The 26,036-nt window shown below is 31.0% G+C and overlaps 1 protein-coding gene and 1 pseudogene across 1 annotated transcript; one reads left to right on the top strand and one right to left on the bottom strand.

Moving 5' to 3' along the window:
• The first annotated feature begins 9,300 nt into the window (after nucleotides 1–9,300).
• Nucleotides 9,301–11,217, top strand: LOC114179537 (monolignol oxidoreductase AtBBE-like 13 pseudogene; annotated as a pseudogene).
• Nucleotides 11,218–21,415: 10,198 nt separating this feature from the next.
• On the bottom strand, nucleotides 21,416–24,539 carry LOC114176490 (dihydroceramide fatty acyl 2-hydroxylase FAH1-like). The gene is made up of 7 exons (XM_028061544.2): nucleotides 24,282–24,539; nucleotides 24,137–24,194; nucleotides 23,968–24,060; nucleotides 23,662–23,858; nucleotides 23,433–23,538; nucleotides 22,190–22,336; nucleotides 21,416–21,747 (listed from the first exon to the last, which is right to left on the bottom strand). The coding sequence occupies exons 2-7, from the start codon at nucleotides 24,185–24,187 to the stop codon at nucleotides 21,622–21,624; spliced, it is 720 nt and encodes a 239-aa protein (XP_027917345.1). The 5' UTR covers nucleotides 24,188–24,194; nucleotides 24,282–24,539; the 3' UTR covers nucleotides 21,416–21,621.
• Nucleotides 24,540–26,036: the final 1,497 nt, after the last annotated feature.

Consider the following 26,036-nt stretch of genomic DNA (forward strand, 5'->3'; position numbering starts at 1 on the left):
AATTTCTAGTTCATTTTTTGAGTTTTGACTAGCTAAACTCGAATTACGTTGTTAATTCTAAGTTGTGATCTTTTCTCCACCTTTCTTCTGTTAATTAGAACTTGTGTATTGAAGCCTCCTAAACATTCTCCATCAGTTTACACTTGGATTTAAGGTTCAAATAAAAAAGTCAAAGTTTAGTCAACTTTCTAAATGGCTTCTTCTTTTGTAGGTACATTGACTATCTTCTTTTGTAGTTCCTTCTAAATGGTTTGATCCTTCTAGAGATGGTACAAGGGTGAATCCTAGGTATAATATTGTTGAACTTGAAATGAGTAAAAGATACCGACTTTTTGATCCATTCATTCTAGCTAATAATGTTAGACAAGTTTACTATGTCCCATATCCAGCATTTCGGAGCATCGACAAAAGTGGTTGGTGTGTTGTGATACAAACTAAGCCTAGGGGTCGCATTGAGTCAAATGAGGTGGAAGAGGATATTCCATATCAAGTTGATGAAATGTCACATGCCCATGAAATAATCGAAGTTGAAAGTGTATCTACATTGCATGACTTTGATGGTGCTCCTGAAGAATTGGAAGGAGAAATACAAGAAGAAGATGGAGAAGAAGAAGAAGAAGACGAAGAAGATGAAGACGACCAAGATGAAGAAGAAGAAGAAGAAGAAGAAGAAGATTATGATGATGATGATGATGATGACGACGACGAGTATAACGATCATGACAAAAATGATGAGGAGAAGGATGACGATGATGATTGAATTATTTAGTTGTTGTGAGCTATTGTTGTGGTTGTTGTAATTGTTAAATTTATGTAAAAGATTCATTAACTATGTTTTTGCAAACTTTAAGTATTTCACTTATAAAAGTATTATTTTGTGGTTGGTAATGTGAACAACACTTGTCATTTTAAACTGTAAAATAACTATCTTGTTGATATTTGATGTTCAATTTTGTTGTTTTATATAGTTTGATTGTTGCAACGTCACCTAGACGTCGATCTAGTTCTGATAAAGGGAAGAAGACAAAGCCAAGAAGACAGCCACCACAGTATATCATAAGGGTTCCTAGCCAAATACTACAGAGTGCGCCCGTTCAGGCACCATCACTTGCTGGGGTACCCACACCACACCTTGTCGGGGTTACCACACCATCTACATCCACTCCGTCACCACACCCTATTGTGGTACCCACACTAGATCCTACCATGGTACTCACACCACCTACCTCCACACCACACCCTACTGTGGTTCCCGCACCACCTACCTTCACACCACACCCTACTATGGTTCCCGCACCACCTACCTTCACACCAAACCCTACTGTGGTTCCTGCACCACCTACCTCTACACCACAACCTTCCCATCAAGGACCCTCCCCTGTTGTGGTTCACACTTCTTGTAGACCTTCCTCATCCTTTAATCCCTCTCCTGATGTTTCTCCTGCAGTAGATGCTCCTGATTCAGCTGCTGATGATGTTCACCCTCCTCTCCATGAGCGACCGATGATTGAGCCTTTTAATCGGGTGTAATATCTATTTAGATCTTAAATACTAATTTGTATGCCATGACTTGTTATTTGCCTTGCCTTCTTTTTTATGACTTTTATGCATTTATATTTAGGTTTGTTCCTTCTAGAGTTGCTTCTCAGACAATCACAAGATCTATTAAGCAACAGTTCCTTTCGCCTTGGCCATCATGGGGTGCCATACCTCCAGAAGAGAAAGAACATTTTTGGCAACGATTTAAGGTAAAACGTCATGAAACTTATTTTCATTCTGTATTTATGTATGTATGTCAAATGAAAAGTAGATGGTCACTGCTATTAGACTTTAAATACCATGCATATTTTGTTGTCAAGATCATATGTACTTGATTTATTGTTACAGAGGTCGATTCAGTGAAGACCTGAGCACGAAGGTCAAATTAAAAAAAAATTCCACTCCAAAGCATCTCATAGGCTATCTGAGATGTTTAGAGATGCTCGGATTGTAGGAGAGCGCCCTTATTGGATTGGGGACCATATCTGGAATCGATTGCTAGAACATTGGAATTCTCCTTCTTATGGCAACAAGCAAATTACATCCCAGAGGAATAGAGCTTCAGAAAAGGGTGGGACCCTACACACAGGTGGTTCCATTACCACTCATGAGCATGCCCTTCGTATGGTATAAACCTTAATTTTTTTTTATTTTCATATTATGATATAATTTACTTCTTTTAAAATAGATGTATACATATAACCATTTATTTTGTTAAAAGGAAAAAGAGTTGGGGCGAGAGGCATATATTGATGAGGTATTTTACCAAACTCATCTTCGCAAGGGATCTGGCCAGTTTGCTAATGAAAGGTCTCGAAGAACACATGTAAGGAAATCCTTTTACTAATTATTATTTCCTTTAAACTTAAATGTTGTACCTTATTTAAATAATTTGTCATTGTTTTCTTTAACAGGAAGAATTTTCAACTAGACTCTCACAAGTCAGATCTGAGCAAGGGTCCTGTGCTGAGGCGTCAGAGCATAATGATGAGGAAGATGTCATTAGGACACAGTGTTGGGTTGACGTTGTCAGCGGAAAAAATAAAGGAAGACTTTATGGCACTAGAGAACTTGGCAAAGGTTACACTACTGGAAGAGGTATCCACAAACAACAAGCATCTTCTTCCAACAATGTTGAGGAGGCCGTGAACCGACTCACGCAACGACTAGAAGAATGTGATCAAGCTTATGAAAATTTGAGAAGTCAGTTTCAAAACTTCAAAAATCTAGTCATGGCCTTTCTGCCTGTTGATGCCCAGACCCGTCTTCAACAATAGCAGTCCAACCCAACACTGCCCCAGCAACAACCCACTCCAGTCCAACCCACACCAGTCCAACCCACACCAGTCCAGCCATAGATTGAGCAACAAGAAGAGCCTACAGAAGAAAATCATTCAGATGATTATGTAGATTATTAGGACTTTTTTCTATACTGAGTTTGTTACTTATGTATGCTTTTACATTAGTTAAACATAACCTATGACATTGTGATTGAAAGATGTTTATCTTTATTTCACTTTTATATACAGACTCTTAAAATATTTATGCGTATGCGTGTGATGTATGTATAAGATATCTGTCTGGATTGGCTACAGATAATTATAAGATGGGCAAGTCTGATTGTATTTGTGAGATTGCAGGTTTGATAAATTTTGTGGACTGTGCGAATACAAATTGCACTGGAAAACTGTTTTGAAATTACCGACGGATTATTCCGTCGACAATCCGTCGGAAATGCTGCGTCAAACTCATGTATATACCGACGGATCCCGCCGTCAATAATTACCGATGGATCTTGCGATCGGTAATTACCGACGGATCCTGCGGTCGGTAATTACCGACGGACAATATCCGTTCGTAAGTGTTAGCTATGACCCTTTTACCGACGGATTTTGGCCCGTCAGAAATCCGTCGAAAAAAGTAGTTTACCGACGGATATATGTTGTTATCGACGGATCTCGACCGTCGGTAATATCTATTTTTTTGTAATGATAAAGGAAAATATGCTAGTGTTCCATACATGAAGTATGAGATAACATATCAAAAATTACAAATTATACTAAGTTCTTTATTTGAGTATGATGTTTTTTTCTTTGTGGAAAACATTAAATCTTAATACTCTTTAATTTGTGAAGTTACTCACATGTGAGGAATTGTTATTGTATTTTCTCTTTTAGAGTAATAGTATTCACATTTTATCATAATTGTTTGTAGTCAATAGTGACAATAAATATCATTCGATCCAATCTATATCTAATTACCAAATCAACATTCAATTGGTACCTAATTTGATTTCTGAAATCAAGTTCAATTTAATAACATAAAATACAAATCTAGACCTAGAAAGAAGAAGAACAAATTGAAAACAATAAATAATTTATGCAAAAGTCAACTTGGATTGTATGATCACTATTTCATGAAATGAACTTTTGGAATTAATTTAACAGAGATGAAGAATGAAGAAAACAAAGTAGAGAAGGAAATGAAAAGATAATTATTAAAGTTGAGAGAAAATGAAAAGAAGAGACAATTTCTAAAATTGGAAACTAAATTGGTGAATTTCGTCTCTTTGATTAGATCTCTCTAGTTTGTATAGAAGCTTTGATCATTTAAAACAAGGAAAATAAAATCCACACATGTTTGTATACAAGAATGTAACAAATTTACCCCAACTTCCAAAAATCATAGAAAATATTAAAAAATATAGTAAACCATATGTTTATTTTGAAGTCTAAAAAATATAGAGTTCAATGCAACTAAAATAAACAAAAAATAATATAGGTACATAAATATATGACAAAAAGAGCAAGCAAATGTCATATTTGCTACAAAATAAAACAAAACAATTATGTACATCGAGTCCAATTTGTTACTACTAAAATGAAATGATTTAAATATGGAAATAAAGTGCATGAAAAGAGTTTCAACTTATAACAAAGTTAAAAATGTATAAACAAATATGTGATAGTCCTCGATTATTTCGCATTCCATACAATTGCACATACAACGTGCTAAAAGAAAAAGTTCGCACAACCATTCCCTACCCCTCAAAGATATCCATAAACAACCTCTACTTCAGACGACCCATCATGACTTCTGAAGGACATACTATGTATGAGGCAGTTGAATTGACGACCGATGAAGATGCATTTCATATGTTACAATCATTGAGTTGTATGTAACATTTACAAGATCTGCTAAAGAAATCCTTTCTCTTTTAACTCCAAACACCACACCGTCATCCTCAAACTCCCTCCCAACTTCACCAACAATTATTTATTATGGTGGACCTCTGAGAGGCGTTGGGATCACAGAGAATAGTTATGGTTTAGGTTTGGAATTCAATTCGGGTGCCCAGAAAACCTTTCCAATGAGACACGATTGCACATTCAACCAGTTATTAGAAACCATAACATAATTAGTGGAGTGTGGTGATCGCATAATAGTCAAACAAATTGATTATCGTTGACTCACGACAATACACAATAGACGCAGAGTGCACGATACCGCGGAAATCAAATGTGACTATGACGTATCACAAATGATCAATCACTAGAATCATGTTAAAAGTCTAGATCGATCTGTTAAATGTCCACGCATTTCTTCCTATATTGACTTTTTCATCCAAACCAGAGATATTCGACCACCAACACTTGCGGAAGAATATGAGGACATCAATTCTGGATGGTATGTTGATGAGCGCAAGAATACAAAATATAGATTTTGGTCATAATTTATTTCATTTATTTTCTTTGCTTGTGATGTCAACAAATGTCGATGTACTTCATTTTTTTTTTTTGAAAATTTAATGTATGCAATGTCTTCAAATCTTTTAGTGCTTCAACACTTGCCACGTTGTATTATAAATTCAAGCTCACCCTCATTAATCGATTACGAGACCCTTGTAATGGATTAAAAGTGATTTGTAAAGAAAAAAATTATACTGTAATTGATTACAAGGTATTGGTAATCGATTAAGAGTAGGTTTATACCAAAATCATCTTTCTGTAATCGATTACAACCACCTAGTAATCGATTACCAATGACTCTTTTAAAAAAAACACCTCATTGTAATCGATTACATCAAGCATGCAATCGATTAATAAGAGGTTTTCCTAAAAAAAATATGCCTGTAATCAATTAAGCAAGCCCTGTAATCGATTACAGGTCGTCTTCCACTATTAAAGTAACATTTTCTCTCTCCGCCGCTGCCAGCCACTCCAAAAACCCTCACACACTACCCCTCCTGCACCCTAATTTGACCATTGTTGTTTCAAATCTTCACCAAATCACCTCTCGTTGCTTGCAATCTTTCTTATTTTCAATTCTCCACAAAACCCACCGATTAAATTGTAAAAAATCCATCTAAAATGGCATAATCATCGAGAACCAAGCTAATGAAATTATCCCCCCGTCGCAGCCCCAAAGACTTTTCTCCTTCGTTGCTCAATATGAAAGGTATTCTTCCAAATTTTCCAACAGAGATATTATTGAACCAAGATTTCCAGATGATTTTATTGAGAAGCAAAACTTTGAGTTTTATGATATACTGCATAATTTGGGATTATTACCTTTCTTGTGTCATCGTCAATCTTATTATCCGGAATTAGTCAGAATTTTTTATTCCAACTTGCAAGTTACTGATGAAGGGGTTATTGTTAGTGAAGTTAAGAAGATACCGATTAGAATGGATATAAATATGTTTTATCATTTTACTAAGTTGGGGACTCACGGTGTGTGTTTTGAGAGAAACATGAGTCACAATGGCAAATCAATGATTTGTCGTGACAATGTCAACATTGGAGGAAGAATACTTGCAAGACACATGAAAATAGAAAATGTATATTGCACTACATCATATATCGTTGCCTGCTATCCCGAACAAGTAACATTGCCCAAACTTCAGAAAAAAATATTATATTAATATGGACAATGCTCCTTTACCATATGACCACATTTTAATTCAATTTCATGTTCCTTTTAAAGATAAACCCTTTAAAAACATTAATTACAGGACATCGAAGTATTTCATTCCTTTTATTTTGTCAAAAATATTTAATCATTCATAAATGTGAAATTGAGAGTCAACCTATCCATAAAAACCCTTATGTAATGAATAGTGTTAAGTAAAATAATATATTCTGTAATTTGATATAACTGCCATTCGGCATATTGGAACAACTTTTAAAAAAGTTGTTGATTTTTTATCTTAAAACATAGGGTGTAAGAGATTATCATACATAAATTATTGACTCTACGAAACATGCTGTCTACCACGTTAACGGCATTTAAGGATGTGGTGTCACTCATTGATTACTTTTTGAACTTCTTCCAGATAGTGAATTTTATTTACAAAAGAAAGTTACATATATACCTTGAATAATTCCAAATTTTCTACAACTATTTTAAGAAATTAAATAAATATATATCCATTTTGTTTTTTATTTATTGAATGTGGTTTGTTTAATTTAGTTCAATGTTGAAAACGTTGTTTTAAAAAGTGAAGTAAAGGAGTTCATGATTGTAACTTCTGACATATTGATTACTAAAAGGAGTTGTTGAACTCTTGCTTTTGTCAAACATTATCCAGTTTGCTTTCTTTTTATCTTCTCTTTTATCAAAAAGCTCTTAAGTCATTCTAGAAATTATTGAAATTATATGATATGACTCATGAAATTTGATGATTTAAATCTGGAATTGAGTATTGATTACTTTTACGTTTGAAAAAAAAAATTGAAGAAATTTACATGAAAATGAGTCAGAATTAGAAATATATAAAAGGTATTTTTCTCTCAAAATAAAACTATTTCATAAAGAGACCAAAAAGCACACTTATATTCCCCGCAGCTTCGTTTATCGCATGCTTGAACTCTTTGCTTGTTAAAAGGCATTTTTTTTTTGCTTTCCGCCTTTATAATTTCTTTTTTAGAATTGTGAATTCAAAATAATGCTTGAAAGATTCCTTGGTAGGTTAGATGTCCTTTGTTTCGCCTTTATTTTGTTGTTTTAGAATTCTGAATTTAAATAAACCCGTTGCAATTTGTATATGCTACACGATTACAAAGGTAGTATAAAGTTAAAATAAAAAATTTAAAACACACACACACACATAACTCAAATTTATCCTGAAAGTATATAATATTTCTATCAAAAAGTTATTGAATATAAAAATGTTATTAAATTTAGAATATATATTCTTTATGTCCTTGTGTACTTATGTTATTTATCTATGTAGAAATTGAAGTCGTACATGTAATCACATGTTGCAATTGAAAGTGAAAGTTGTTTTTTCTTTTAAGAATAATTTCATGTTTGAATTTCAATACTTATTATCGTTACAAGTATTTTCAAAATTTTAATTAAGTTATACATTGTACATAAATTAAAGTTGTATGTTGCTTACGTAATTCCAAATTTTGCATTATATGTATTTAATCATATAGTCATTTACCTTAGTAATTATAACGTGTGGTAGTAGTTATTAAGTAAATTCAAAACACCAATATTATACAAGATTTCAGACCAAATAGTCTATATAAATCAAGTTATTAACTAATTATATTATTAATATGTGTAATGACTAATGTTGTAAGGTTATAATTCTTGAAGAAAATGAAAAAAAAAATTATTAGTCATCCACATATATAACTTCAACTATTACGTAATAGAATGTGTCAAATTAAGAGATGTTGTCTCATATATTCATAAGCATTGACTTTAGCAAATTTCTTTTAATAACAAGATTAAATTGAGCATATTCTTTTTTCTTTAGACTTCAAGGACCTTTTTATAATTATACTTTTTCTTCAGGAAGAAAAGTAACATTGTAGCATACCTTTAGAATAGAATAATTTAATTAATTATCTTATGGATGATGATTAAAAAATATATTTCTTTTCTTTCCTTTCAAGTGTTAGATGATGCTCTTTGAAGGGTTATCTTTAATATATGAGAAGTTACGATTAGAAAAAGAAAAACATTTATTGTATATTATTTAAAGAATATGCGTAGGTAATGAAAAATAATTGCATATATATATATATATATATATATATATATATATAATATATATATATATATATATATATATATTGAATGGCATGTAAATTTCATCTTATAATTTAATTTTTAGATATTGAGCAAGATATAAACCTAATAGTTAACAATATGGTTCTATTATGTTGTATGAGTTTGTGTTGTGATGAAATATAATATATGATATTATGTGATGAAATTATAATGCAAAATAACTTTACACTACTAACGTAAAACCTTTTTTGCTGTTATTTAAAACTTGTTTAGTAGAGATAAAATGTAATAAAATTAGTGAAACATATTTTCTATATATTTTCTGATTTATCTTCACTTTTATTTCTTCTATGAGAATGAAGCTTTTGCTTTACTCCATTATAACATGGTGAAATATGAAAATGAATATTTTATTTCATTTTGCTTTAACTGGTTCTGTATCATTTCATTTTCTTTATTCAATCCAATCGCTTAAAAAAAGTCAATCCAATCATACCCCAAGGGCATTGTGTCATATATACAATTGTGTACACATGGTAGTGGGAAGAAGCAAAAATTGAATAGAGGAAAAATAACGATATCACACAGTAATCTTGGGTGTGAAATGTATCGGATTCCAAACTCAATGTTGAAAACTAATTCCACATCGTGCTTCTATTATTTTCCACCAAACCTAAAATGAAATACCAATTCACATGACGTTTGACTTAGCTCAAGTACACGTATATTGCCTCTATAAACTACCATTACCAAGAAGCAATCAGTGTATTATTTAGCTTCCTCAAACTCACAGAAGAAAGCTAAAACCAAAGAAAAGAACCATGCAGTTTCTCTGGTTCACCTTACCAAGTTTTGTAGTTCTACTATCACTTTCACTCACCACTTCACTCCCAATTCAAGAACCTTTCAACCATTGCCTAACACTCCATTCTCAAACTCCTAACCAGTTTTCCTCTTCAATCTACACTTCTACCAATGCTTCCTTCACTTCCATCCTTGAATCCACTGCCCAAAATCTAAGGTACTTGTTGCCATCAGTGCCAAAACCAGATTTCATATTCACCCCACTTGATGACTCTCAAGTCCAAGCAGCAGTGATTTGTGCAAAACAGCTTGGTATTCACATGAGAGTGAGAAGTGGGGGACATGACTATGAAGGGCTCTCTTATGTTTCACTTATTGAGAAACCATTCATGATCCTGGACTTGGTCAAACTTCGTGCAGTGAATGTTGATATTGCACACAACACGGCTTGGATCCAAGCTGGGGCCACTGTTGGAGAAGTGTATTACAGAATTTCAGAGAAAAGTTCAGTCCATGGCTTCCCTGCAGGGCTTTGCACATCCTTGGGAATTGGAGGGCACATCACAGGAGGTGCATACGGTTCCATGATGAGAAAGTATGGTCTTGGCGTTGACAATGTTCTAGATGCTAAAATTGTTGATGCTAATGGGAGGGTTCTTGATAGAGCAGCCATGGGGGAGGACCTATTTTGGGCAATAAGAGGAGGTGGTGGAGGAAGCTTTGGAGTTATTCTGTGGTGGAAGATCAAGCTGGTTCCTGTGCCACAAACTGTGACTGTTTTCACGGTGACCAAGACCCTTGAACAAGGAGGGAACAAGATTCTTCACAGATGGCAGAAAGTGGCTCCAAAGATTGATGAAGATCTTTTCATCAGAGTGCTGATTCAGACAGGGAATGGGAGTGTTCCAGGGAAAAGAACAGTAACAACCTCGTACAATGCTCTTTTTCTTGGTGGTGCTGATAGGCTTCTGCAAGTGATGAAACATGGTTTTCCTGAGTTGGGTTTGAGAAGAAAAGATTGTGTGGAGACTAGTTGGATCAAATCTGTTCTCTACATTGCTGGGTACCCAGATGGAACAGCCCCAGAAGTTTTGCTGCAAGGGAAATCCACATCAAAGGCTTACTTCAAAGCAAAATCAGATTTTGTAAGGGAAGTGATCCCAGAGAAGTCCCTGAATCCCCTATGGAAAGTTTTTCTGCAGGAAGATGGACCCCTAATGATTTGGAACCCCTATGGAGGCATGATGAGCAAGATTGCAGAATCTGCCACCCCTTTCCCTCACAGAAAGGGAGTTCTCTACAAAGTTCAGTATGTAACAGGTTGGCTTGATGGAGAAAAGAGTATGGCAAAGCACATGAACTGGATCAGGAAATTTTATTCCCGCACAGCTCCCTATGTTTCCAAGTATCCAAGAGAAACATATGTGAATTACAGAGACTTGGATATAGGGATGAACAAGAAGAACAACACAAGCTTTGTTGAGGCTCGGTCGTGGGGTTATAGGTATTTCAAGGGTAACTTCAACAGGTTAGTGAAGGTCAAAACTAAAGTTGATCCCTCTAATTTCTTTAGGCACGAACAGAGTATCCCTCTTTTGAAGCCATTAGCATAATAAGCCACTGTAGATCAATATGAAAATTATGGTTAAATCTGCTTTTGTTCTTCATTTGAATCTGTGGTCAAATAATATGAGCATTCACAATTAAGTTGGTTTGCCATTAGTTTATTTTCTTGTATGTTGGGAATAACTTGGGTGATTCTTGACAGTGACTTCTCTGTATGTTACTTGTGGAAATCTGTTGTGTGCATTTGAGCATTTAAGATTTTCTGTTTTCTGTTCCAAATGTCTACTTAGTGAGACTTGAACTAATACTTGTTTGACTTAATCATAAGAGAAAAAAAGTACTTGTTTGACTTAAATTCAGGAAGTATTCGACAACTTTTCATACACTTGGTTTTTTTTATAACATTTTATATGTTAGTTTGACTCAGAATAAGAGTAACTTTTAGTTATTGCTAGCTGTCTTTGCTTCTTTCAGTGAACATTTATCAATCGCTTGTATATAAAATATTTGAAACAATTCTATACATTCATTAATCGATGTATAGCTATGTTATTTAGCATTGTGTTAATATATACATTTAAAATCTTAAAAAAATAAAAATTATATATATTTAATTGTAATTTGACTAAACTAAAGTGTGAGAATATGCAGCCTCAAATAATTTTGGGTTCTTCACTTGTGGAGTGGTTGGTCTGATTTTAGAAAGAGGAGTGGGATGGTTTAAGGAGTGGTTAAATAATAAAATTGTTTAATAAAATAATCATAACAACTGTGGATGTAGATAAAATACTTTTTATTATAAAATTACTCTTTATGGAAAAATTGGGAACGTGATTCTTTTTTATTGGAAAGGTGAAAGGTGGTTACAAAGTTGTGGTATTGAATCAAAATTTGTAAACATCAAAAAAATGGTAAATGGTATGATATTCTACTAAGACCAGGAAAAAGATTTTGAGTAACAAAATATGATATATTTAATTGAGATTATTTTTTAAAAAATATATATATTTAATAGTTAAAATTATACAAACTTCAATCGATCGTTTGGTTTAGTAGATTTTTACATATTTTTTTATAACCTTTTACATTCAGGTAATTATTTCAGATTATTATTTTCTATAATCAATTGTTTTATTAATTCTCTTATTTATATAAATATATATATATATATATATATGGGTTTAATCAATGAAAATAAATCTTTCTATTTAATTATATGTGTTTTACTCTTTGTTTTATTAAGTTTTTAAATATTTTCGTTTAATCATATTATGATCATGGTATAGACTCATTTATGATCAGCATTTTAAAAATACAACTATCAGATAAAAATAGAATAAATACAAATGCGATGAAGTACTATAATTAATTTTTCATATATTAGTTTTTCATAGTTTCCACTTATTTTAATAATAATTTATAACTAAATAATAGTATAAAATTTATATTCCTTTACTTATACTTTATATTTTAATATTTAATTAATACATCCAACGTTTTTAAAAATTAAGGATTATATTATTTGATAGCATAAAACTTATCACTAAAATTAATTGTACAGGGGTCGAGAAGGTGTCAGTTATGAGAATTAGGAGTGTCTCCACTCATGAGTGTATAGTGGGAGTGTTGTGGAGGTCGGGTGTATCCCGTACAGGTTGTCCATTATATTTATTGGATCTTAGAATAAAACTAACAAAACTAAGATTATATGCAACTCCTCGAACTCACCTAATTAAATCTTCATGTGTAGGAAAAATTGTAAAGTTAGGTGTATAATCCTCTTTCGCACATATCAATAATAAAAGAAGAAAAATCTGACACGAAAGTCGAATTTACTTGTGAATTCAAAAAACTCAAATGAAAATATTTCATAATTACAATCACCTACAAATACAATAATATGACACAACATAATCATATAAAACTTAAAACAATTAATTAACAAAAATCACAAAAAAATATAAAAGCTAAATTCAAAAATTTTAAATTTAATAATATGTTTAAAAATATTAAAAACATAATTAATAAAACAATAATTTTAATACCAAGAAAAACATATTTGAAATGTAAAAAAAAATGTTAAATAAATAGGTACATTAATTACCAGAACCAACGATAAATTTAAAAAAATATATTAATTAAATACCTGATGTTCGCGATCAATACACATATTGACCGGAGCTCGATCCACAATTCAAACAACATATATTTTTGTAGTATAGTGGAGGTCAACATCCGAAAAAGCTACATACCAGGTGTCGACATCTGGTATTTACTTATTTATTTTTCAAAAAAACAAAAAAGTTATTAATTATTTAAAATACCTTAATTAATTTTTTTTAAATAAATTTAAATAATCATAATAAAATTATTAAATAAATAAAGGTATAATTATGAAAAAAGTTAATTGTAATAAATTAAATAAAAAATATAAAAAAAATTACATATTTGACGTGGACATCCATTTAATTAATTATTTTTTAAAACAGTGATTAAATATTTAAAATACCCTAAACCCTGATTAGCTATTTACTAACAAATTTAAATAATCATAATAAATTATAAAAGTATTAAATAAATATAATGAAACAGTTTGAAAAAAATAAGTTAGATACATGATGTTGGACATTTGGTATGTGATTAATTTTTTTTTTTTTTAAATTAAAATAGTGATTAATTCTTTAAAATACCATAAACCCTAATTAATTATTTACTAATAGATTTAAATAATCATAACAAAATTATATAAGTATTAAATAAATATAAAAATAATTAAAAAATGAATTACAATAAATTACATAAACAATTAAAAAAAAGTTACATATTGATGTAAACAGTCGGTATTTAATTTATTATTTTTTAAAAAAATTAAAAAAGTGATTAATTATTTCAAATACCCTGAAACCTTATTAACTGTTTAGGAACAAATTTAAATAATCACAATACAATTATAAAAATATTAAATAAAAAAAGGCATAATTAGGAAAAAAAATGATTATAATAAATTAAAGAAATGGTTAAGAAAAAAAAGTTAGATACCGAAAGGATACATAAGCTTTGTGATTAAATTTTTTTTTAAGTTATAAATCGGATATCTACGTCCGGTACTAGAGATGACAAATAAACTTGTTCTTGTAGGTATTGCTCGAACTCGTTCCCATTTCAACGGGAAATCTCCACATTGACTGAGTATGGAGAATCCTCGACTTTTTCAATTGGGTATGGAGATAGGTATGGGGATGTACATAATACTCGTCCTCATTTAAATTATTAAAATATTCATAATTAATCATGTAACCATATATATATATATATATATATATATATATATTATTTTTTATTTCTTCTAATTATTTGGTTTATCTTGAAACTCATTCGCATCTCAATTATATTTTTCATCTTATCATAACCTTTATGTAATTATGTTAAAAAGATGTATGTCAATTAAAATAAATTTATGTCTCACATTTAAATATTTCTACTACTTTTATTATTTTTATTTATTGTAAATTTTCCTTTCACGTGAGAATGTTTAAAACTTTCAATTTAAGTATTTAATAGCGCAAATCTTTCGTTTACTAGGTAATATAAAACAAAATCTTTTACTTATTATTATTAGTTTTTGTGTCATTTGAAGAACTCTTTTGTTTCACCAAAACAATTTATATTATTTCTCAACCATTGAGTATACACACTGGCGGAACTAGGATGTGACAAGGGGGAGCCACGGCTTCCCCATTTTTTTCTTTTTTGAATTTTTTTTATATATATTTATATATTTTTTGAAATTATATTATATATTATTTATATTAAAATTATATTATGGAAAATTATAATAAAAGATAAAATAAAAATTTTTAATAGAGACATTAATTTATAAAAGAGATTAGGGTTTTTTTCTGACTATAAGATCTTTCCATCATGTAAATTATCATGAAAGTCTGTGAAGAGAGATAAATACAAAGGTTGGGAAATAGAGGTTGGAAACACATAGATTGAGATTCATGTATACATTCTTGCATGATCTATTACAAATCAAGGTTAGTATCTTATTATGATTTATGTATGTTAGTTTATGATTCTTTTTAGGATATTTCTTCCAAATTAAGTTTATCCCAAATTAATATAACCCCTAATTATGATTTTAGGGATTCTTTTATGAAATTGGTATGAACCCTAATTATAATTTTTCCTAAATTATTATAATCCTTAATTATGAAATTTAGGGATTTTGTGTTTTTCGCTACCTATGGTATTTTTTTTTTAAGTTTTGAATTTATACAGTATTGCTTATTTAATTAAAGTAGTATGAGTTTTGTTATGTTTTGCATTGTGATAATTGTGATTTGTGAATATAAATTTTATTTTTTCTAAATAGGTAAGAGGTCATAAATTTATATTAGAAAGATTATGATAAAAAGTAAAAAAATTGATTCATTTTTTTCAAAGAGAAAGGTTTGTGATGAAGATGAAAAAGAAATGCATTTACGTTAACTAAGCTTGAGAAATTTAATAAGAACCAAGAATTTAAGACAATATAAAACAAATATCTAAAGTTATCAGAGTTACATATAATGAATTTAACAATTCAATAGAATGTGATCTGGAAAAAACGACATCAAATTTGACAATACCACCAAATCAAATTGATGAGATACGAATGTCTTATCTAAAATGGTATTCATGAATTCGTATCATGATATAATAGCGAATGATAGTAATATTTTTTTGAATTCTACTATTATATGTGTTTGTTATAAGAAGAGGAAATGAAGAGAAAAAAAATGAATAGTTTTTCTTCTAAAAAAATTATATATAACAAATCTAATTTGACCCCCCTACAATTTTAGTCCAAGTTCCGCCACTGAGTATACATATGTTGATATTTGAAAAGTTTTCTTAAATCTCTAAGATATTTTTTAACTTATCATACCCTTAATTATACATTTGTTTTTCTTTGTACGATTTCTTTCAATAGTCTCTCAAATTATTTGTAAACATTTGTTAATTTGTTAATATTTTTATTTTTTGTTTATTTTCATTATGTAGAATACTATTTCGATATATTTTATCTAATTATTTTTTATTTTCTAACTCATTATCAATCATACTGTAATTTTTTCACTATAATTGTATAAATAACTTTTATTTACTACAATATAAAAATTTAATGTAATTGTCATAAATATTTTTTTATCATCATCCAACATAATTGAAATTCAAAAGATATAAGATCTATGTTAAAATTTTATTATTATGATTATTATTTGTTCTTTGTATCATTTTGATCAAGTAATGAATTATAACTTTTATTAGTGTATAAAAAAGAAATTCATTAGAATTTAAAAGATTGAAGTAAACAAACATTTAAAATATATTTTAATTTGAATATTTGTTTTCCTTTTATAATTTTAAAAAAATATTTTTAAATTTTATCATATAGGTTTCATTAATGTTTGCAAATTTAATAAATGTGTTGGTTCTTATGAAATTTTATTTGGTATTATAATCTAAAATGTAAACAATTATAATTTATTTTAAACTTTTATTATGATTATTATTTGTTCTTTGTATCATTTTGATCAAATGATGTATTATAACTTTTATTAGTGTAAAATAAAAGATTCATTAGAGTTTAAAAGATTGAAGTAAACAAACATTTAAAATATATTTTAATTTGAATATTTGTTTTCATTTTATATTTTTAGAAAAATATTTTTAAATTTTATCAACTAGGTTTCATTAATGTTTGTAAATTTAATAAGTGAGTTGATTCGCATGAAATTTTATTTGGTATTATAATCTAAAATGTAAAGAATTATAATTTATTTTAAACTTTTATTATGATTATTGTAACATCCCATTTTAAAAAGATAATTCCAATTTAATAAAATGCCACATATATAAATATCCAAAGAGTACGGAAATTGGTATATGAAGGTACACAGTACCCCAAACATATTCATAACAAAAAAAATGAGGCACCACACTGTTTATCATCAATACAATAGTTCAAAAATAGCACAAGTTTTTGTCCATAACAAGAGAAATTCTAACTAAATAAACTCCTTCAGCCACGGGCCCCATAGTGAGCTCAATACCCATCCATAACCATCAAGCTGCAGCATCTCTACTATCATTACCACTGCCAGGGGTTCTCACATCTGCTCACATCAATAAAATTAATGATCATCGCAATGGAGAAAGCCACACACAACATACAAACAAGCGAAAGGGTAAGCTAGTGTAACAAATCCTTATATTATAACACTCAGTAGGTAAGTTCAAAACCAAACATAATTAACAGATATCCACACATGATATACCCAAACCACTTAAGGCATTTAGACTTGACTATCCGGATACATACGATGAGGCACAACCATCAAACTGTGAAATTACGTCCTAGCAGTGAGGCATCACCATGAGGCCTTCGTGGAATTACATCCTTACATGAGGCACCACCACGAGACCTCCGTGAAATTACGTCTTGGCCTTGAGGCACCACCACGATACCCCCGTGGAATTACGTCCTTATGTTGAGGCACCACCATGAACCCTCACCCCGAGGTTCATGGAATTAAGTCCATTAGATGAGGCACCACTAGGGACTCCCAATAGGAAGGTCCATGGGATTACGTCCATTAGGTGAGGCACCACCATGAACCCTCACCTCGAGGTTCGTGGGATTAAGTACAATGAATGAGGCACCACCAGGGACTCCCAATAGGAAGGCCCATGGGATTCCGTCCATTAGGTGAGGCACTACCATGAACTCTCACTACAAGAGTCATGGAATTACGTCCTTCTCAGACTTTGTATATGTGTCACCAACCAATCAGAGAGTTCCCATAAATACTAATATCATGTTGACATGCATATGTATATAAACAGCCAATCATACAACTCACAGTTCCCAATTCATACACAATAAAGCAACATCTTATTTCCATCTCAACCTCATACCGTAACCATGGCATCATCCCTCAACCCTTGTAGTAAAGCATTTAGATAAGACAAGCAAGCAACACATCAGTGAATCACTCAACAATAGTACCAAAACCTGTCTCCAGTCTCGCTCAAGCTAAAAGGTCTCGCTCAAGCGAGCCCCTTCTCGCCTAGGCGAGGGCTCGAGGAATGGGACAACAGCTTCTGCGATCTCTCGCTCAGGCGAGTCCCTTTTCGCCTAAGCGAGATCACCCTCGCTCAAAAATGCAAACTCGTCGCCTGAGCGACAGTTCAAGCAGAAGATCCTAGGCGAGCCTCTGTTAATCTTGCCTAGGCGAGACACGCTTGCTTGGGCGAGAAAGACAGTACTCACCACTGTTCTCGTGCGCAACAGATAAGCATTCAGGCCAAAATGACATTCAAACGATTTCCAATCAATTAAATCATCAATCAAGTTAGGCCATCATGAAATGAAAACAAAACAAGCAACAAATCAAACAATACAAGCGAATCATAGCTTCCCTTACCTGAAAAGGGGTTATACGAGACTTCGACACTGAACCACGGAGCACAGCAGCTCTAGAACTAAACATGCAAAAGTGAGCCGAACCAAGGTCAAGCTGAACGCGAATATGAGCATACTTCGAAACCCTAGCAGAGGTTTTGTGGAGAGAAAATGGGTGAGTTAGGGCACTGATTTTTCAGAATGACCTGCAATTGAGGAACCTTAGCTGCTTTAGGGGCCTTGGCACCCTATGGGCCAACCCTTTAGGTCCAACAATGAGGCAGCCCTTAACATTAGGTCACTCAATAAAAGTGGGTCTTACAATTATTATTTGTTCTTTGTATCATTTTGATCAAATGATGTATTATAACTTTTATTGGTGTATAAAAAAGAGATTCATTAGAATTTAAAAGATTGAGGTAAACAAACATTTAAAATATATTTTAATTTGAATTTTTGTTTTTCTTTTATATTTTAAAAAAAATATTTTTAAATGTTTTATTAATATTTGCAAATTTAATAATTGTTTTGGTTCTCATGAAATTTTAGTTGGTATTATAATCTAAAATGTAAACAATTATAATTTACTTTAAAGTATTTGATATCGAAGAAATAAACATCCTTCCAATATTGAATATTTGATAATATTATGTTTCCTTCACCGTAATTTTTTATTATTTTATAAAAATTAATTAAAATTAATATTGAAGTAGTAAGAAAATGGGTATGGATACGAGATTATATCCGTTACCCGGTGGGGATGGGGATGAAACAAAAGTTTGATACCCGTTGAGTTTGGATATAGGGATGAGGATGAATTTCTTTTACGGAGATGTGTATGAGATAATGAAACCCGTGTCCGCCCCGTCCCGTTCCCATCCCTATCTGGTACATGTCGTAACCAAATGTCGACTTTTGGTGTTTAACTAATTTTTTGTATATCGAAAGTTTACTGTCAATATTTTCTTAAGATTATCAAATGGATGTCGAAATTTGTTTCAGAAGAATACCATATGTACATATCTGTGTTTGAGCATAATTGGATATCAAAATTTGTTTATCATATAAATCGAATGTTGACATCTGATATTTAGTAACATATTTTATCGAAGTGTATATGAATAATTGAATCAACATGTATCAAGAATGCAACTAAGAAGATTTTGAACAACTCAGCACAACAAGACATGAACATACAATCAAAAATAAAATTTTCAATGAAAATAACAAGATACATATAAATATGTGAATGATACAAATGAACAATGAGAAAGAGAAAGATAGGAGTGGGGATTACTGAATAATGGAGTACAACTTCGAACAGAGAGGGACCACAATGTTGATGTTGAACAAAGAGCAACACAACAAAACATTAGGGCAAAATGTCGTTGGAGGAGGTTAGAAAGGAAATTTGGATTCTTTGTTCATTTTTTTTTACTGTTCTTCTAGTGTGTTGTTTTTTTATTGTACTTTCATAATACACTGATTATCACTAATTTTGATATTTTAAAATATATTAAAAAAATATTTAAAATATCAATATAATATATTTTTAATATTCAGTAGAGAATAATATTAAAAAAAATTAATAAAAAATCTAGACTCTTAGAGAAGAGAACTTGAAGAGATTTTCAAAACATAAATTTGGAGGTGCAGGGTTTGAGTTAAAAAACATGAGAAGGTCAATAGCTTTTTCTAATTATCGTCACCTACTTTGGTTGATCTGAAGGAGAAATGATTGGAGATGCACTCAGAAGCCCCTCCCTATATCTATTCCCCAATCCAAAAATTAAATTATGACAGGACATTAGTTTTGGGCTGAACTAGATATTTTCGAGCCGATTTGGTATTTAAGAAATAAAATATAAAAAAACAAATTAAAAATAATAATTATTATTATTATTTGATAAAATGGAAATTTATAAAAGCTAAAAAAAATCAATAAACGTCACAAGAAAAACTGTTAGTTCAAGAAAAAAAGAAAATACATAAAAACAACCCTAAAGCCTAATACAATCAATAATATAATTATCCATAACAAAAGCTGTCCCATGTATGAATGAATTGAGATTTCTCGTAATTTTTCACGGCAAACTATCTCATAATAATAGTAATAATAATAATAATATATTAACATTAATTTTTATTTTAAAAATACTAACTTTTACTTTTTTATTCATCTTTAACCAAACACTTTTGATATTAATTATTGACTTATGTTTTAAGTCCATCTTTCAATTGAATTTACACATACTTTATGAAGAGACTTTAATAACGAGAATTTCTTTTAGGATTTCCTGTATTTAATGAAAATTATTTTTAAAACAAATTAAAATTATAAAATATAAAATTAGATAAATAAATAATAATAAAATTACTAAATTATTGAATGTAAAACAAAAAAATATAATTTTATAATTTAATTTCATAATTTTTAATTATGTAATATTACCGTTAATATTTTACATTCTATAATTCAGCCATTATAAATTTAAAAAAATATAAAATTATATAATTATATAATTATGAAATTGTAAAATTACAAAAATAATAAAATCAAAGTTTAGAAATTTTGAAATTATGATACTATAATATTATAAACTTATAAAATATAAAATTATTAGAGACTCAAGTTTCGAAATTTATCGAAAACTTAAAACATAATTAAGTTTTATTTATTTTATAAAAAAGACAAGAAAAAAAATACTAAGTAAACAGTGAACCTGAACCTTAAACCCTATATCCTAGTAAAATTTAAAAGTAACTATTTAGAGACAAAAACATAATAAAATGAATTTGAAGTTATTTTGTAAAAAGAAAAAACATGCTAAGTAAATAGTGAACCCACCTTTATTTAATATAAAACGAGTCAAACCATAAGGTACTGTGGTGATACTTGCTTGTCTACGTTGATTTCTTTGATATTAGAAGTTAAGGTACAGAACTAGGTATCCCAAGTAAAAGGATTCACACAGAAACAGAAAGCAGAGTTGCAACATAAAGAACTATGCAAACGGAGGCGAGTTTTATGCAAAAAATTAGATACCCTTTTAAGATTTTACAGGATGTTTGACACAAGATGGTAGCACACGTTAGCCCTCAGAAACATCAATCGAGGAGCAAAATAATTAAACAACCAAGACATGAATAATGAATTATCGACATATCTCGTTTGAAGCTCCTGATTATACTATGCTTAACCAATGAACAAATGTGACGATGGCAGTAAATTATCTACGTTTCACATCACTCTTTGATGGAGGAGGAGGAACCGTTCCAAAAACTTTATCCCACAGGGGTGAAGTGATCCCAAAGCCATAGTTCTGGAGACGATAATGATGATTTAAGTGATATTTCTGCAAAATAATGAAGGAATTACCATATGCCTTTTTCCTGGCTTATAATTTTAGATAGCTGCCAATACATTATAAGCAACAGAAAATCTATATCATGACCAAAAAGAAAGAGGCAATCATCATCATGCTTATCATGCTCTGAGAAACAATCTTGCTCCAGAAGAAATGAGACAATACAAATCTCTAGAAGATTGGAGAGAGGAGAATGCTATCATATTTTATGGTCAGTTTAAGAGGCTAACTAAAAATGAAAATGAATGCCTCAATTTCAAGGCATATGAATTCAGTGCCCTTCAATTTGTAATCGAATTATATACAAAGACCAATTTTTTGATGAAATGCATCTGATAAACAGCCCAAGTTTTATTCATTGACAAGATGATTCTTCCAGTAGCACATTGGACCCTGCAATTTAACAGCTAAAGGAGGGGAAGAGCTTTACCTTTAGACTTTTGGGAACTTCAGATTTTGGCTGACCATGGTGCAAGTAGTAATGAGTGCAATCATACATCACATAGCCCAACAAAATACCTCCAAACACGGCAGGAGCAATTGAAGGGGTGCACATAAGCTTCACTAAGTTCCAGATCTGAACACGGAAGACAAAAGCAACAAAATCAACTCATGAAACCGCTTATCAAGTTAAGCTAGAAAAGAACGGGCACAGAATAGAGGTATCTCTAAATATCACCAACATCTTTATAGTAATCAATCATTGTCACAAAATGCTAAAAAAAAAAGGTTTTCTGGCCGTTTTCAGAGGAAATCTGCAAACTCTATTACAGACGGTGTGGTGCTTAGGTTCCCCTGTGACATCAACAAAGCCATTCCAGAAGCAGTCACTTTCGGAAGCTCCAACCAGAATATGATCACGGGTATAAAGATGTTCTTTCAGAAGCTACAAAACTATTTGCTTGATAAGGCTACTTTTGTGTTTTGATTCATGAGGGGAACAATTCATTAGACTAATTCTACTGTTTTCTCAGTGACAAAAGTATTGAAAGCATTTTAAATTCTCAAGATATCAAATTTGATCCTCACATTCATTTACCTCCTCTAATAGCATTTCCTTTCACGAACAAAAACTGATATTAACAGACTTCAACATCGTAAAAGCAAGTAAAAGAAAAAAATTCTTAGTACGTGAACAAATACAATATTTCACAGCATTAATGAATTTTATTGCATTGCATCTACAACAAGGTTTTTGAAGCCATAATAATAACACTGGATCTTGATGAACTAATTGGCAACTTTTTTGTATGCAGCAAAACAAGTGAAACTTTTTATGTATGTTAAAACAGAGTTTCTCATAACAAAAAATTTATCTAGATTATGGAATCTTACTCCAGTAAATTGAGAAAATCTAATCTAAGTGGTTGGGAAAATCAACAGATGGTATTCTAATGCAGTCATGTCATGATTATATAAACCGTTGATCTTGTTATAAGCATCTGAAATGATATACTTTGAATTTTTACTTTAGAGAAGCCGGATCCTACATGACCGGGTGAGGGGCAATCATTGGATTCCCGTATGAGGTAAGCTATAAAGGTTTTTAAAGTCACCAATTGCACAATTAAGTCGCATTTGAACCACATAACCCGCAAGTTCAAACCATGGTAACAACTCTGAATGCATGGAAAAGCATGATTTTTTCTCTATGAGGTAAGAAATGAAATTACCGGGAGAGCTAACAAAGCCGCTGCAACAGGGGGGAAAACAAGTCTGTAGCTATCCATGGGGTGCTTGTGGTGGCAGCCATGGAGAAGATAATGAAAGGTGTTTCCCCTGATGCAATATTATGAAACAAGTAATCAATCTCATGCATATAGATTGTATCGATCACATGAATACAGAGATAGATTAACTAGACTAGCTAAGAAGTTGTGAAGAGAAAGAGAGAAATCACACCAATAGCTCTTGGTTTTAACATGAAAGAGAAATCGGTGCAAGGTGTATTCCGCCAAAGTCCACACAAAGATTCCCAGAAGGACGAAAGGAGCCACTTGTTCAGAAGGGAGGTCTGACTTTACAGAATTAGAAATGAACCAACTCGCAACAGGCAACCAAACGGTCGGAATCACCCACCACGCAGTGCGCGTGAACAACTGTCCCAATGAAGAACCACGACAACGTTAGCTAACCTAACATTCGATCCAACGTGACAATCTGATAAAAAAAAAAACGAAAATGGATAACGGATAGGAATGTGCGTACCTCCAGAAAATCGCTCCCGAAAAAGCGAGGGCCTTCCTTGCTTACGATAGGCTCGTGAACCCACTCATCGTAGTCTTCGCCAAGATGCCCAACCTGTGAGCGAGAGAAAACGTAAAGACACGTGACGATTCCTGAAAATGCAGATTGAAAAGCACGTTACTGGGTTTACCTGGAACACAAGAGGCTTGTTCAAATCCACGAGGAATTTCTGGGCAACCATCTTGGTGCTGAAAGAAGGAAAGAAATGAAAATTAAACGGAATAACGAATAAGAAATGCAGATCTGGAAGATGAAAGTGGGGCAGGGAAACGAACAGTGCAGAGAGAGAGAAAGGTCCGATCCGAAGCAGAAGCGGAGCTCCCTCTTCACGAAGGAGAGGGAGTTGGAATACTCTGTGATGGATAATTCAGCTGAATGAGAATGGAATTTGAACCTCCATTTTATGTTTCCTCTTCCTTCTCTTCTAGCCGTTAACGCTTTCTCTATCGGAATAGAAAACTATGCCGATTTTCACTCTCTGGTTTCCGTCACTGCCAGCGCATCATCCTCCTTAAGCACCCTCTTTCTTCTAATTTCTCACCTTTAATATGTAAGATGTAAGTAATTCTTTTTAATATTTTTTAATCGAGTAATTATAAAAAACATTTAATATTTTTATTTTATCTAACTACTCTGAAGTTTCGTTTATAATCAAACAAGACTATAATTATTACTTTTATCTTTTTGCAGATCTCGGATTAACTTAAATTTTTCGTATCTATTTTTGTTTTTTAATTTATTGACCAGCTCCCTTTTAAAAAGCAATACACAAATTAACTAATACATTGGAAGAAATTAATGACGAGAAAAGAACTAACTGAGAACAAATTTCAAATAATAAATGAAAAATGAAAAAAATATTTTGAGCATTAAATTTCTTTTATAATAACTCAATTAAAAGCATTTGAATTTTTATATAAATTTGATATATTTTAAATTTAATTAAGTAAAAAATAAATAATCCATCCACTACATTATTTATTATTATTCAATGCTGAACCGTAATAATATAAGCTACATATATTAAAGTGTTAATGGTTACTGTGAATGTGTGATGGTCGTAATAAAATTAAATAATTGATTTTGTAAACGAAATAAATTTAAATATTGGCCTTTTAAAATATCCAAAAAGTGACCATAAATCGAAGCTACTTTTTTACTGGCTAAAGTTTCTGTTGTTGGTTTATGAATATATAAAAGGTCCCTGTTGCTTCGCTTCAGCTTGACATTGACAGCAGCATTACAGCATTATATTTGCTTTCCAGCAATTACATCAGAAATTGGTTTTATGGTATGAGCAAATGGTTTATGAACCGTAAACAACTTTCTACTATTATTTAATTATAATTTGCTTTTTTATACCCATGTATGTGTCCACTTTATTTTAGGATTAAATATGTTTTTGGTCTCTCAAGTTTCAATGAAAATTGGAATTAGTTCTTCATCAAAATTTTTGATCAATTTAGTCCTTCATCTTTCAAAATGCGTGAATTTAGTTCTTTTAACCAAATTTTGTTAAGTTTTTTTTGACGTTTCAAGCGCATTTCATGATAGTATTTAAATTATTTACATTGTTCGACACATTTTTGTTTCAATGTTAACTTAAATACTATCATGAAATGCACTTGAAACGTCAAATAAACTTAACAAAATTTGGTTAAAAGAACTAAATTCACGCATTTTAAAAGATGAAGGACTAAATTGGTATAAAGTTTTGATGAGGGACTAATTCCAAAATTTACTAAAACTTGAGGGACCAAAACATATTTAACCCCTTTATTTTATCTTAATATTATGAGATCCAAGATGCTCTTCGATAAGTTTTGTTTATTGTATTTAATCATCAAAATTAATTATTAATGATTACGTTTTCTCCTATTTAATCTTATGATGACTTATTAATTTAGTTTTAGGACATATATGCTTCTCTAATATTAGTTATTTATGTTGGTTTAGTCAATGAATTTTTTTTTTTAATATTAAGGTTAGGATAGAAACTACTTTCTTTTCAGAAATTACAGTATTAGTAC

Source organism: Vigna unguiculata, chromosome 3 (genome assembly GCF_037176805.1).
Source record: "Vigna unguiculata cultivar grain cowpea cultivar isolate G323 ecotype 2 chromosome 3, ASM3717680v1, whole genome shotgun sequence".
NCBI classification, from domain to species: Eukaryota; Viridiplantae; Streptophyta; class Magnoliopsida; order Fabales; family Fabaceae; genus Vigna; species Vigna unguiculata.

Bases quoted from the DNA above. Each gene is read 5' to 3' on its own strand.
- LOC114176490 (XM_028061544.2), bottom strand. From the start codon at position 24,187: ATGGTTGCCCAGAAATTCCTCGTGGATTTGAACAAGCCTCTTGTGTTC. The intron at 24,061-24,136 runs GTAAACCCAGTA...TCTCGCTCACAG, and splicing joins ACAAGCCTCTTGTGTTCCAG to GTTGGGCATCTTGGCGAAGA. The intron at 23,539-23,661 runs GTGTGATTTCTC...ATATTGCATCAG, and splicing joins GTTAAAACCAAGAGCTATTG to GGGAAACACCTTTCATTATC.